The sequence below is a fragment of the Cornus florida genome, unplaced genomic scaffold, assembly GCF_030987335.1.
Source record: "Cornus florida cultivar Cherokee Brave unplaced genomic scaffold, ASM3098733v1 CherokeeBrave_3.0.0_Hap2_Chr04, whole genome shotgun sequence".
Taxonomy (NCBI): domain Eukaryota; kingdom Viridiplantae; phylum Streptophyta; class Magnoliopsida; order Cornales; family Cornaceae; genus Cornus; species Cornus florida.
In genome coordinates this window covers 100264660-100279510 of record NW_026775574.1, presented here as the reverse complement: position 1 = coordinate 100279510, position 14851 = coordinate 100264660, and the positions used below count along the sequence as shown (strand labels likewise).

At 35.3% G+C, this 14851-nt stretch overlaps 2 protein-coding genes across 3 annotated transcripts; one reads left to right on the top strand and one right to left on the bottom strand.

The window, feature by feature from the left end:
- The first annotated feature begins 4105 nt into the window (after window positions 1–4105).
- On the top strand, window positions 4106–8590 carry LOC132304205 (F-box protein SKIP14). The gene is made up of 2 exons (XM_059801777.1): window positions 4106–5758; window positions 6869–8590. Exons 1-2 carry the CDS (start codon window positions 4844–4846, stop codon window positions 7352–7354), a joined length of 1401 nt encoding a protein of 466 aa, XP_059657760.1. The 5' UTR covers window positions 4106–4843; the 3' UTR covers window positions 7355–8590.
- Window positions 8591–11691: 3101 nt separating this feature from the next.
- On the bottom strand, window positions 11692–13960 carry LOC132304204 (uncharacterized). Of its 2 annotated transcripts, none has more exons than XM_059801776.1 (2): window positions 13828–13960; window positions 11692–12852 (listed from the first exon to the last, which is right to left on the bottom strand). In XM_059801776.1, exon 2 carries the CDS (start codon window positions 12777–12779, stop codon window positions 11841–11843), a length of 939 nt encoding a protein of 312 aa, XP_059657759.1. In that variant the 5' UTR covers window positions 12780–12852; window positions 13828–13960; the 3' UTR covers window positions 11692–11840. The 2 variants fall into 2 exon arrangements, with proteins under 2 accessions (XP_059657759.1, XP_059657757.1); XM_059801774.1 differs by having other exon boundaries at window positions 11692–12833.
- Window positions 13961–14851: the final 891 nt, after the last annotated feature.

Genomic DNA, 14851 nt, shown 5'->3' with positions numbered 1-14851 from the left:
TAGGAAATTAGGGAAATTCATTTCACCACCTGAGAAGCATCGAAAAGTCTCGCTGGCAACAAATATGAATAACACGCTTGAAAGAATCTGCAATTGTTGAACAAAATAACTGGAACACCAAAAGGAGGAGATTTTTACACGTTTACTTGCCACACCTCTTGTTCTTACAAAAAGATCTTCGACTGTTGTTAGTTGCACTTGAAAAGCATAAGTTACGACTCACTTGGCTAAAAATACGTTTTCTAATACACAATATCCATAGTTATTTTTTATTTTTTGAAATTACCATTATACAATTTTTATTTTTTTAAAGATGGATAGTATTAACGTACTCAAAATTATTTTAAAAGAATATTCATATGATATTATTTTTGTTTCATTAATTAATGATAGTGGTCTATTTTATATTTAGTGAATGTGTGGTTTCTATATTTTGTTGATATCAATAATTAATATATTGTATTTGTTTTGACAAATGTTATTTTTGTGACAGGTTCGGGCCACCTGATATATGTATTCTTTGAGAAAAATAATTAGACTTGAACAAATTTAAGATAAATTTTATAAAAATATTAAGATATAATCAAATGTTTAATAATCAAAAAAAAAAAAAAAAAAAATTTAAAAGTATGTTGTTTGGAAAGAAGAAACCTATATAACTGATAAAATAATATTTATTTATTATCTAATTAAGTTAGGTTTAGATTGCGGACTTTAAACTTCTTTTCAAACCTGCCCCTAACAAAACCAGTCCTAATAAGAGTAGGACCACTGTTTTTGCTTTCCCAATCCATTGTTTTGAGCGGAAGCGTGCTCGAAGTTTGAGAACGACATCAATTGAGAAGAATTGTATGAGTTAGTAGTTTTCTATATTATAATTTCAAGAAATTAATCTTATGCATATTCTTATTAATAATAGAACATACAAATAAATAAATCCAAGTAATAGCACAATTATTAATCAAACATTTTTTCTTTTATTTAGGTGCACTATTTTAGAGATTTCTATAAGTTGAGAAATTTGAACTATTATCTAAAAACTGGTAAGATATTACTTACCCAACAAAATAATCTAAGATATTTCAAAAGGTGCAAAAAATTTTACTCTAGAATAATATAAAGAAAGTGAAGAGTTGGGGTGGACTATAAATACCCGAAGGGTTTTAATAGCAATTCATCCCATTAATAAAATAAAATTTCTTCCTCTTGCAATGTGCTTTTCTAAATTGAGGGGACAGCAACAGTTTGCAACACAAGCCCAATTGTTTTTTAAAATTTTTGGGAGGAGATGTAATTAATGGTTGTTAATTCTTTATCGGTTTAGATTTTAAGAGTTGGTGACATACAAAATATTGGATGTCTTGTTAAATCGAAATGCCTTTTTGATATTTTCTTATAAGGTCAATTTTAAATTATATATCTTTAACTAGTATATATCCCAATTTTTACTTATATCCAATTTAGAACTCAATGTTTAATAAATCATTACATGTAATTTAATTGAAGTTTCAGCCATAAATTAAAACAGCACGATTGGTGGAAAAAAATGGTATTGTTGAATGTTGATGACCTCAAATAATTATATCCATTGTGGGTCAAGTAAAACCACATCCTGCATGATATACATGCATGGCATGTTGCGGATCCGCGTAATTGTGTTATGGTGCACACCAGAAATGTATACTATCTTGTACGGACTTGTTAGTGGACCAGGACAATGGAACAGGCTTGACAATCCAGCTATAGGCCCATAGCCTTAATGAAACGAGTGATCGGCCCAAGTTACAAAGTAATACAAAAAAGCCCACCCAAAAGCTAAATCCATTCACATGAATGAACAAAAAACATATTTGGTAGGACTTGTGACCCTAATATTTTTAAAATACTCTATATATATTTTTTTTAGTTGAAATTTAAAGGAAATAAAGTACAATAATTAGTGAAAACTAGCTATTTTTTGAATGCTATATTAATAAATATATATATATAAATAAATAAAATTAAAATAAGATCCTCAAAACACTAAGCTGCCAAATATATCTCTATTATTGAATTGAATTTATAAACAAAGTAAGATGGGCTCTCTTGTTCTTTTCTCTTCATTGGGCCGGGTCGTTTCAGTTACTTGATTGGGCCTTTGTTGGGTTCTCTCCTTCGTCTCGTATATACCCTTTTTGCTCTAAAAAAATATTTATTTATAGAAGAAATAAATAGATATTATTAAATATAACAAACTTCAAATAACTCTCCACACCTCCAATTAATAGGATCACACCCAGCTTAGCGGTATCTCTTCTACCTCCGAGAAGGGATGTGGAGAGTTTTAATCCCGTAGAAACAAATAAATATGTGAGTTTCTTGACAGTAATATAAAAAATTTAAAATTAATTAGGACCAAAATGGTTAATGACACTTTCTTTCTTTCTTATTTATGTTTGTAGAAAAAAAGACTTAAGTGACATCAAAATAGTGTAACTGCAACTTTAAATTGCCCAAAAGTTAATTAATATATTTAATTATGTGAATTAATATAACTGTATAAAATAAAGTTAAAAAGAATGTCAAAACTGTTATAGCTTATAACACCCACATAATTAAATGCTTCCATGGCACAAAAAAGAGTTGGTTGGAAGTTTAGTACAACTGTTGGCATAAAATAAAATAAAATAACATAAAATAAAATAAAATAAAAGAAGAAGTAATATTTAGTATTTAAGTCATATCTGTTTCACACTCTCAAATTTAATGGTGTAACAAATTTAACCAACTTTGGGTTGTTTTTATGTTTTTTTATTTCATATAAAATTAAAGTTGTGTTTGAGCAATGCTTAGCTCATCAGTCATCACACTCTTGAGAAATTTCCAAACCACCCTCAAACTTGCAAATTAAGTTTCCAATAGGGTCATTTTCAACCTTGTTGTTCAAAGCATCACTTTGAAATTTATTTATTTATTAGGAACTTTTTGCTCATTTGTCCTTATATTAAAATTATAACAATAGGGCTTTAACTTAGCCACATCTTAAAATAGTTTGAGAGACATTATTTTAAACAAAAAAATCATTTTCCTTCTATATAGATAATGAAATGAACAATTATTAAAATATCATATAAGGTACTACTAATCCTACATTTCACAATTTGGGTATAACTTATCTAGAAAGTGATCAAATTCAATCAATCAATATGTTTTTGACTATTGTTACAGGGGTGTTTGTATCACATCGAATTTGATTAAAAAGTGAAGAGGTATAAATAGGTAGGTATTTAATACTACGCAATCGTTTAAATTTTTTAATAAATAGGTAAGCGCTCACTCATTATAATTAAGATTAGAGCCAAACCCAATCCTTATTCTGGTGCCACGCTAAGCGCTTGACGTGGAAAACGTTTGGGTGAGCCACCCGGATAGGCAAGCTGGCTCGACCGAGGATATTCATCTCACATCGGATCTCAATAGAAAGTGAAAGGGATATGCAGCACTACCCAACAGCTTAAATTTTTAAATAAGGATTTCCCACCAGTTACATATATATATATATATATATACACACACGCACACTCATATACATAAATTACATAAATATACAAAGTATAATTATAATATTATTAGAGTTGCTATATCATTAAGAATTTGTATGTCTTAATATTTGATAATTTTATTTAAATTAATCAAATATTGTAATATTAGTAGTTTCTCCTAAACCTTCAAACCCGGATGGTGAATTCAAGTTATGGAGCCAAATAAGGGTGTAAATTACTTGCTAAAGAAAAATAAAATAAAATAAAAATAACTAAATTATATAAATATAAATATAAAAGTATAGTTATAATACAGTCGGAGTCCTAAATTAACTTATTGTATGCATGCATATCTGAACTTTCGAACACTACAACCGCGTATATCTGAACTTTCCAAACTCCACAACAATTTGTGTGTGTGTCCAGTAATTTATGTATTTCTTTTGTATATACACATAAATTATATAAATATACAAGTATAGTATAGAGTTATAATACAATTAGAGACGATTCCGTCTCCCGCCACATCTTATAGCGATATAACAGTGACTCTTTTCACGTGTCCTTTTTTCCCGTCTCTCTCTCTCCTCTCTCTCATTCTCTCTATCCTTTATTGATTCAACACAAAAGGACCTAAACCCTCTCTTTCTCTCTCTAGATTTCGTCTCTCCTATTCTTTTCTGTTTTCCTTCCACTTTCTCTCTCTTCCCTCGCTCGCTCCCCTGAACTCGATCGACAGATGCAACCATCACTTTTCGAATCAAATTCGATCAAAGAATAGTATTTGATTTCTATCGTACACACATTCAAACATAGTATCTTAATCTTCCGGAGATTCGATACCAAAAGGACACCATTCTGTCGATTGCGTTCCTCCCAGCAAATTAGGGTTTCGTTTGGTGGTAATCGGGTCATTTGTGTTTTTCATCTTATCAGGTTCTGCTCTCATTTATTTTTATTCTTTGTTCGATCTAATTTTTTTTTTTTGGTCCTTGTATTCATATTCTTCGCAAATCCCAATTTGATTAGGTTAACAGATGAAAAAAGAAAAAAAAAGCTTGATTTGATTTGTATTCCATAGTCATCTTTAACTACAGTCTCGTTTTTCTATCGTTTCCATAGCTGATATTAGGGTTCCTACAAGAAACTCTGTGAAATTTCTTGGTGCGTTGTTTTAGTTTGCTATCCAAAATCGAGGGTTTCCTTGTTGAATCTTTCGTTCTTTCTTCGTGTTTCCTAATTTTTTTTTTCTTTTTTTTTTTATTGGAAAACTATACCCGAAATCTAGGGTTTGTTTTAAAGATCGGGTTGGGGCATTTAGGATGGCCTTAAATTTTTCTCATCGTCCCATCTTTCCGGCCTATTTGGCTGAAGACAATCTTGTTTCACCGATGAGGATTGCTAATGGGTATTTTGTGGAAGGAATTTCAGAGAGAGATGGGGATGGTTTCCCGGAAGTTGAGGATTGCTTTGATTATATGAGGGATAGAGTTGATTTGGGTGGCTCGCCTGAGTCTGTGTCTAAAGACATTCTTGAACTTTTGCCTTCAGATCCTTTTGGTATGGACATAAGTACTACTTACACGGCAATTACGGGGTGGCTTGAAGATTTGGAGGTGGACTATGGAGGTTATGGGAGGAATAACATCGGGGCACATAGCGAAGATTATGGTTTAGTTGCAGGGTTGAATTGGATTTGGAACAAGGCTGCGAGATTCCAGGCAGTTCCTGCCAACATGCAGTTTGATGACAAATCTAATGCAGCTTGTTTAATTGATGGATGTACTCGAGGGAAAGAATTGGGGAATGCATTGTGCCGAGATGGATTTGGCTTAGCTGGCAATGTGGATGACGCGGTGAGTTCTGACAATAGGAGTAGTCGCACCGTTGACCAACTAATTGAAGAATGTCAGGAGCTTTCTGGAAGTTGTTCTGAAGAAGACAAGGGAACTCCTCATCCGGCTTTGTCTTTTGCCCTTAGTTTTTTGAGTGTGAGAGATCTTCTTTCTGTGGAAAGGGTTTGTAAATATTTGCATTCCACAGTTCGATGTGATCCCCTTCTTTGGAGGAATATCCACATTGCTCAACCTTTGAATGAGAGGATCACAGATGATGTTCTTTTCAAATTAACAAGCAGGGCTCAGGGCAACTTGCAATGTTTGAGCTTGTTGGAGTGCCCAAGGATTACTGATGATGGTCTGAAGCGTGTACTTGAAACTAATCCGAGGTTAACCAAGGTCAGTAAGACTTCATTTAATCAATATCAGATCTCATGCTGGTTCTATAATCTGTGTTGTTGTTTATATGCATTATATATTTGTGGATGTCCATGGTGTTTTTGTGTGTGTGTGTTGGGGGGGTGGGGAAGTTGATGTCTTCTACAAAACAAGTCTGACTTCTTTAAGGTTCTGAAGTCTTTAGAGTCATGTGTTCATAGTTTTTCTACTTTATGATCTCTGTTTCATTTTCTGTCAAGGATGTGCTCACCTTTCTGTTATTCTAGTTCATTAATTGGATGTTTTTATTATGAGTTGCCTCTCCTCAGAAGCCTTTGGCTCGTGGGAGTTATTCATTACGTAGATCTGGCTTTAACATGTCAATCAGAGTTTGTATTGCTCGGTTTTAAGACGGTAATTAAAACATGAAGGTCACATAATATGTCGGAGAAAAGTGGGAAACGGTAAACACCATCTTTGTCTTTTAGTTGGTGTGACAAGGACTTATTTATGATATAAGAGTAGGCTAAAGTTAATGTGTTTGTGTGTAAATATATGGATATACATTTATCTAATTTTGCAGTTTGTTAGATTCATTTGATACTCTCGTATCCAGCTGAAACATGTACATAGTCAATTAAATCATTCTTGTTTATCAGATTGGGAGGTCAAAAGCATACTCATTAACTTCTTTTAAAATATAATAATAAGGAATTATGTTATGTATGTTCTTTGTATATTTAATAGAGGATTTTTTGCCAGTTATTATGCACACGTCACATGCATATTGTGTATGTGGATTTACCCTAAATATATATTTGGAAGGGACTGATCTTGGTTGTTTCTCATGGCTTTAAGTTGAACCACCTAGTTTTGGTGAATTAGATTTGGTTAAGTTGATTTTTTTGTGGCACCCGAACCAACTTGCACTCTATGGTCATGTTTTGACAATTATATGGACTTAAGGGTGTTAAAATTGGACCTCTGGCATTCCTGCTCCTAAATTAAACAGGAATTGTGCAGTTTTTGTTATAGTTATTCTAATAGAATGGAGTTCTTTGTTTGAGATTTAATTTGCTTGCTACATGCTTTCGGTTGTGTTGGCTGCTAAATTTTTATTGTTTCATGCAGCTCTGTGTTGCCGGATGTACGAGACTCAGTATTGATGGTATTGTGAATAGCTTAAAGGCTTTTAAGTCTAAAGGTACACCAGGGATAAAGCACCTCAGAATTGGTGGGCTCTATGGCGTAACACATGAGCATTTTGAAGAATTGAGGTTTCTGTTAGGCGCAGATAACTCCATGCAGCAAAATGGTCACAAGCCACATTTCTACCATAAAGGAAACTTTTACATGTTGTGCGATGATGATCGTGCTATTGATATTGAAGCATGTCCGAGGTGCCAAAAGTTGAGGCTAGTCTATGATTGCCCTGCCGAGGGTTGTCAAGTGAAAGACCATGGTACTCAGGTATGTAGGGCATGCACGCTCTGTATAGCACGTTGTGTTCAGTGTGGCCGGTGTGTCAATGACAGTGAATATGAAGAAACATTTTGTCTGGAATTTCTTTGTTCAGATTGTTCTAAACAGCTACTTAATCCAAGAGAGGCTGGATAGAAAGGTTGCTTCCACGAACCAAAGTCGTAACTTGTCTTCTTGACTAGAGGTTGATATTGTTTGTGTCATCTGTTTCATTTTAGGGATGAGGATTGGCAGCCATATGGTTGGCTATTTGGATACAAACGCACAAATTCGAGGCAGCCAAATGAGATAGTGGCTTGCTTTCTGCCTAACTGTTGTGCTTTAAACTCGTGGTCTGTGTTCCTCTTGGTGGGTCGCATTTGGGGATCAGTTGATCTCAATTTTATGGCTATATGGAGAAAACAATAGAGAAAAGAGAAAATTAAAAGCAGAAAAAGATTATGAAAACAGAAAAGGGGATTTGTGTTTGAAGAAAGTGAAGATTTACTTATAATCCCAAAAAAAAAAAGAAAAAGAAAAAGAAAAAGAAAGTGAAAAAAATTTGTGAGGCCTTCAGGTCTGCTCGTCCTGCATATTCTGCTCGAGCGAAACGATGTCTCATGGTAAGTGATTGGAGTTGTTGGTAGTAGTTCTTGAAGGAATCGAAACAACAGCAATACTGTCGATATGTCCTGCCCATTTGTGATTTTGGGTACTGCCACGTAGAAAACGGTAATTAATAGTAATTGGTTTGCTTGTGGATGTTGGGAAGGGGGATGGACTGATACAGAATTTCATTGCTTTCATATGGTGGTATTTTGGTGAGAACCAGGAAAATGGCTTGGGTATTGTATGATGGACAGAAGGTGTTGTTTTTCAGTACAGCCCATTAAAGCATGGCCGTCAGTTATTTTGTAGCGATGAAGGGGGAAGAAAAGAACGGCGGCAAATCATGGATGTGACCTCTCCATCATCAATCAAGTATTTTATTGATTATTATTCAAACAATGCGCGTGTGTTTCTGTTCGAGCATTAGTATTCCATGATTGCAGGAAAAGCTTTTGATGGAGCCGCAAAGCAAGTTCTTTCCTGTCTCAAGCAAGGGGAAGTCTATCCATTTTGCCACTTTACCCGCTCTTCTTACCTTTATGTCTCCTTTCCCACTCTGTATTGTGAAACTAATAACTTTTACTATTTCTTTATGGGGGGGAGGCGTATGTATTTTTCCCAGATTTCAGTCTCAGGCAGGCTTTCAAATATACAGATCCTGACAAATTGCTATTTGTTTCTTATGTTGTCCTTTCTATAAGTACACTAGGAAGTCAAACATAGCTTCTTGTACCTGTTCATTCAGAAGTATATGTTATGCAATGATCTAGATTCCGACTGGCATCTGAATATTGTTCCATTTTGAGTGGTTTTTATCTTGTGCCTATTTTTGGAACCCTATGTGTGTGATAATTGTGATTATCCATCCTCAGGTTCAAAAATAGTAATTACCTTGTTCAATGTTTTTATAGTTTAATTCTGCATTTGTTTTATTGTTGCCCAGGGATTGGTTTCCTATTAATGGAGATGGATAAGGAAAGGTAGAAACAGAACCTTCATTCCGGATTAAAAGTGAAGTCCTCTCTGGCATCAACCTAGTTCATCGTGTCTTTAATCTCTAGTTGCTATGGAATGTTCTCTTATCCTGTGTCACCTCTTTCGTGTCATTTTTTAAAAGATGTCATAATTTGCTCATTACAGCAAAATGAAACTATAAACCACCAAAGTATGGTATGTCCTCCAGGACCTCCACCTTCCCAAAGAGAAGGTTGAGGGTTCCAGTCTGAATATTACGTGAACGGAAACTATAGTAGTAGTTATTGAGGGTTTCAAGTTCGAATAGAAACTATAGAAATAGTTATTGAGGGTTCAAGTCCGAATATGAGCAAGCTTAGAGTATATTATGGAAACGGAAAAAATCAATAATATCTGAACCCATAGAAGTAGTTAACACAATTGTGCTCTTTACTCACATTTAATGCTGATTTGGGGGAAAAACCAATTATGTTTTTAACAATTGGTCATAATAGCATTCTCTTTGTCAAAATTCTTTGGCAAACAACTCCAAGTGCATGATCTCTTTGGATTCTTATTTTGTGAAGTTGTATTGGTATATCCTCATTCCTAAGCAATGTGAATACAGTAAGGGGTGGTCAATGCAAAACCACCTCTCAGGACTTACTGAGGATTGTTGAAGTGCATTTCTTGCTTGCGACAAATAAGTTTATTCTTGCTGCCAAAGCAAGAAAAGAATTCTGAGGAAGTGCTAACCAAATATTGTTGGTAGTGGGTGGAATCTATTTCTGCAACCAAGAACTTGATCACCGAACTTCAAATCAGACGATTTCAAAGTTTTAAAGTGGCAAAAATGCTTGAACATTTCTTCGACTCAATCAAAACGTTAAACATCATTAGATCTGCACTTAAAATGTCAGTAATGCGTGTGCAACTGTGTAGGCACAAGCCATTTCTTTGAAGAATAACATCTACCACTGTAATATAAATGACAAAACCTCATTGTATTTTTTATTCTTAGTGTTGATATGTGTGTGTGTGTGTGGGGTGATGGATATACTAGTAATAGATAGTACCCAGTCCTTATCATTCTATATGTTCATCACCCTGACATTTGATTGCTCACAATTCATCATATTATTATTGTATGATACCTCTTAGACAGACCAAGCAAAGCTAATAGTTTAAAACATACAAACTTGTACCATTAAAACAGGAGATGTCAAAACAATTCAGCTTCCAGTAGTGTGACATGACATTCTAATTTCTACATAATGTAGGCAACCAAACTTCATGGATATTCCTTTGCCCACTTGATTTGTAAAAGGGCAAAAAAGGAAGAGCACAACCTCTGGAAGGTCCATGTATTGAACAAATTATATACATTGATTACAAAAAGTTTTTTAGTTGTGTATTACATTATAGTACTATAAACACAGATGAGGTGACAGAGCTGTATATATATTAAGCTTATTGATATTGGGGGAAACAAAATGGGATAAGAAGTATATTATGTTGTTGAAGTCACAAAAGAGAGGGTGGTTCTGTGTCTCTCTATTTCTGAGATTTCTTGCAGAGATCTTTCACCCATTGGAGCCCAAATTTCTTCTTCCCTTTCTTCTTGCTAGACCCATCCTTGTCCTTATTGTCATTCTGCTGTGTTTCTGAAGGCAGAGGCTCTGGGTCCCACTGATCAGCCCAGGACAACCCATTGGAATTGTTATATATATCCATCTCTCTTTTTATTCCCCTACCCCCCTTTGCATTAGGTGAGATTTGAAAAGAGTTCCAGAAAGTTTAATTCAATATTAGTGGAATTGCTTATTTAAATTATGAAGGGTTTGCCTTAACTAATCCCACCCTTAACTTGGTCATTTCCTATTTTATTTGACAGAATGGTTAATTGGTTATCTCAACCTTTGATTAATTAGTTTGTTATTTTGGGAAATAAGCTATGGCCTCTCATTAACTCTTGTTGACTTGGTCTCCCATCAGTTCTAACATCATTTCACGGATCCAACTTTAGGATCTTGCCAAACCTCCAAAGTTCACAGAGCCATTCAGTTGTTATTAGGTTTCAGTTGTGTTTTGATCCTTTAATTTATATAAATTAGCTACTTATACAGTAGGGGTGCAACTCGAACGGGTTACAGGCTCAACCATGAACCCGATAGATTTTGGGTTAAATTCGAGCTCCAACTCAGGATAGATTTTGGGTTCATCTAATATAATAACAAATAAAATAATCTTAGCTTTACATAAATAACAAATGGATCAAAAATTAATAAGTTCAATATATCATCAGGCCCTTACTTTCCAAAAGGTGGTCAAGAGTTTAAGCCGTCAAGAGTTTAAGCCATACCGGAGGCATGTATATGTGAATACCAACTATGAATTATATATATATATATATATATATATATATTTATTGAGATCAATGTTACGCTTCTTGTTTCAGGTTTGTCAGGTTTTTTTGTAATTCGGACGGGCTCGGGTTGCCGGAAGCATTAACCCGAGCCAAACCCAAAATGAAATCGGGTTCAGAATTTTCAACCTAAGCCCAGACTGAATTGCAATTTACGCAGCCCAAGCCCAAAAAAAAATTTGGGTTGATCAGGGTTGGCCCTGCCCGGGTAGCAACTCTATTTTGCAGTAAAGAACATCCTACAGATACAACCTCCATGCTTCATAGATTTCTCACTCAGCACAACTCATCCTAAATTTCATGGTAAAGGAACTGCAAAACAGGAATTTCTTACCTCAAACCAACATTAGGAAATCATAACCAACAAGGATATTGCAACATTATGAATATAAAAAGGGATATAATTAGTTTTAGTGAATGAATGCATGTAGGGAGACAACAGATCATAATCAAAAGAGACAGGTGAAGGAACTGCAAAACAGGAATTTCTTACCTCAAACCAACATTAGGAAATCATAACCAACAAGGATATTGCAACATAATGAATATAAAAAGGGATATAATTAGTTTTAGTGAATGAATGCATGTAGGGAGACAACAGATCATAATCAAAAGAGACAGGTGAGGGTTGCTCATCCTTACATTCACAGCCCATCAACTGAAATATTCAACATGACCGGCAATCTCTCTACACAACAACTTCGCCTCGGTAGCCAACTTTATGCTCTTAAAAATTACATGTCCTGTCTGTTTGTGTGTTGACGACGGCATGTATCTCTTGGCTTCTTCCTCTTGCCCCAGCAGCAAAGCTTCCCTAGCAGGAATCACATTTTCCCACCAAAACTCCCATAAAATCCCATGTATCAACTCCCAATAACCACGATCCCTACAGACCCGAAATATTGTGCTTCCATTCGGAGTCCAACAATACAAATCAGCCCAATCTCTGTCCATTATCTCCATTTGACCCTGCACCTGAGGCATGTAATAGAATGGCATAGATTTCCAGGGCAAACCAAGCTCAGGCTTCCCTTTGTTATAAGGGCACTTCACTTCCAAAATCCCACCTTCGGGAAAGCACCCAAGGAGGCCGTCAGGGGAGGCACCAATCCAGTCAAATCGCTCCTCTGAGTGGGTTGCAAATCCTAATGTGCCCACATCGCGACCAGTAATGCTTCTGTATCGTTCAATAGCTGCTGCTTCATTGAGGACTCCCCATTCCATGGCACTGGCAGCCTTTTTAGAAGCTTCCACTGGTTGTTCTTCTGAGTCAAAAACTTTCTCGTGCCAGAGATCACATCGACGGCTGCCTTTCCACAATCCCAGAGCAGTGCTGAAGGTGCTTGTTGTTAACTTGTCCCTGCGAAGGGCAAACCATTCCTCAGAGCGTTGCGGGGCATCAGATGGAGTGAATCGGGAAGTAAACACCATTGATGAGTGGGGAAGGATAAGGAGAGGAGCAGTTGGAGCAATCCATTGAAATTCACAGGTCGAAAACATTCTGAATGCTTCACTAGGATTCTTCCTTCGGGTCAGTGGTGTTACTGCTTTATGGTGAATGACGCGGAATGTAGCAAAGGAGGCATTAGTCATTGCTGATCTACCAGACTGTCAGTGGCAAGTGGCAACTGTTGTTGGTTAAGAATCCTACAGAAGCCACATGCCACTTAATGATTAAGCAGCAGTCAGTTAAAGACCATTTTATAAGGAGAAATTTCATACTCAAGATAATAGGGAATCCTTATGAAGTTGTGTGGACAAATGGTTAGAAAACTAAGCAATAGTTCCTTTTAAAAAAATGTAGGCCATAGTAGAATTTTAAGTTATCGTTGGAGTATAATGGAGATAGATTTTTCAAGGGCACAACTGGTAACGGAGAATTCTTCTTAATCATAATGCAAATGGTAGATCAATTCATTTTTATAGTCTACCATAAACCCAAATTGACTAGTTCATTTATATTGTCTAACTTAATACAACAATCAACTATAGAACTCAACAACATTCTGATTTCTGAAGGACTCGTAAGGCTCAAAAATGTCAACATTCTGAAGGACTCATTACGCAACTTCTTCAAGCTCAAAAATGTCAAACATTCTTCTTGATCACTCAAAATCAATACAAAGAAAAACCCAAAACCACCTGAGTTTTCCCTCAAATGGGGTATAAAATTTAACTGAAATCTACAATTTTTCAGAAAACACACAACCAATCAATCAAGCAACCCATATTAATCACACAGCCATACATGTATAAACAATAAAGTAGGCAACTTTCCTCAACATCCAATAAATGAGTACAACTTCATTAAATATGAGAATCGAACACCAGTAAATAATACTTAATTAACCAAAATGAAGTCGAAAACATCAAACTAAAACAACTAATAAAAAAAATTAGAGCATGAGCATCAGAAATGAATTTTATCGTGAGGTGTTTGTATATATAACTGAAAGAGAGCTCTTGAGCAAAGTTAACCAATTGATAAATTTAGAAGCTTTGAGTGAGTTCCATTATTATCTTCTGATGTAAAACATGTATTTGTCGCAAATATATACATACATACATATATATATATATACCAGTAAGAACATGTGTAGGAAACACACAGTCGAATACATACATAACGAAGAACTGTTACCTTTTTCTGTAATAGCATTCGAGTTGTTCTACTTCTATCAGCCCCCTTACATTCCAGTTGGGTTTTTAGGGATTTGTTTGGAGAGAGAGAGAGAGAGAGAGAGAGAGGTGGACCTGGTTAGAAAATGCCTAGAGGCTTGGGGATCGCAATGGTATATAGGCCCCTGAGTTGGGCTTGGAAAAGTATTTTGAGAATGACCCGGCCCAATATTCACACGATATCATCTAGTTTAACCTTTTGATAAGATCGGAATTTTAGAGAATGTGATGGGATGGGACACTTCATCCTCAATTTCGTTTCATAAATAAATTTAATTGTTCCCATCTAGTTTTGCAACTCGCTCGTCGTGATTGAGTCACCCTGTTTATTCATCCAAATTTTTTCAGATCAAGTACTTGGCATGATATATCAAGAGATTGGTCTAATTCTGATACTAACTGTAATGGATCGAGTGTTTCGTGATCCAACCAAAACACTTAAGTTATTAGATGTGACTATCACTTAACCAATAGATACCCGTTCACTTCCCTATCGGATCCGATGTAGGACAAGTTCCCCTTGTAACAGTAAGTCACTTGGCCTTGGTGCCTCACAAAGCATCAGGTCTAAGATTCGACTTCTCTTTGATGCAAATAATTCTTTAAAGGGAGTGTGTGAGTACCAACTAGGAAAAAAATTATTTATTTATATATTTATTATGAATTAAGAAGGTTTTAAAGTTTGGGGGTTTAAAACTCTCTTTGGGACTACCCTAAGGGATTTTTCCGGTGCATGTGGAACAGGAGTTTTGCATGTGCCCGATGATGGATTATAGGGTGCTCTAAAAAGCCCAATACATCCATCATTGACAAAACTCACCCCTAACTTTAATATGATTATACCAAATCTATCCCAATAGAGACTAGGTAGGGTGAAGCTGCTACAAGATATGTGAATTTGACATCTTTAGAATTTTGCACTTGGCTATCACAATTATGAAAAATGGGTAAAAAATTCGAATACTCATCAATAATTTTTCTTTTCA

What these genes read in the sequence shown, in the direction of transcription:
- LOC132304205 (XM_059801777.1), top strand. Translation starts at nt 4,844, where the DNA reads ATGGCCTTAAATTTTTCTCATCGTCCCATCTTTCCGGCCTATTTGGCT. An exon ending in CTAATCCGAGGTTAACCAAG is followed by an intron (nt 5,759 to 6,868) that starts GTCAGTAAGACT and finishes TGTTTCATGCAG; the next exon opens with CTCTGTGTTGCCGGATGTAC.
- LOC132304204 (XM_059801776.1), bottom strand. Translation starts at nt 12,779, where the DNA reads ATGACTAATGCCTCCTTTGCTACATTCCGCGTCATTCACCATAAAGCA.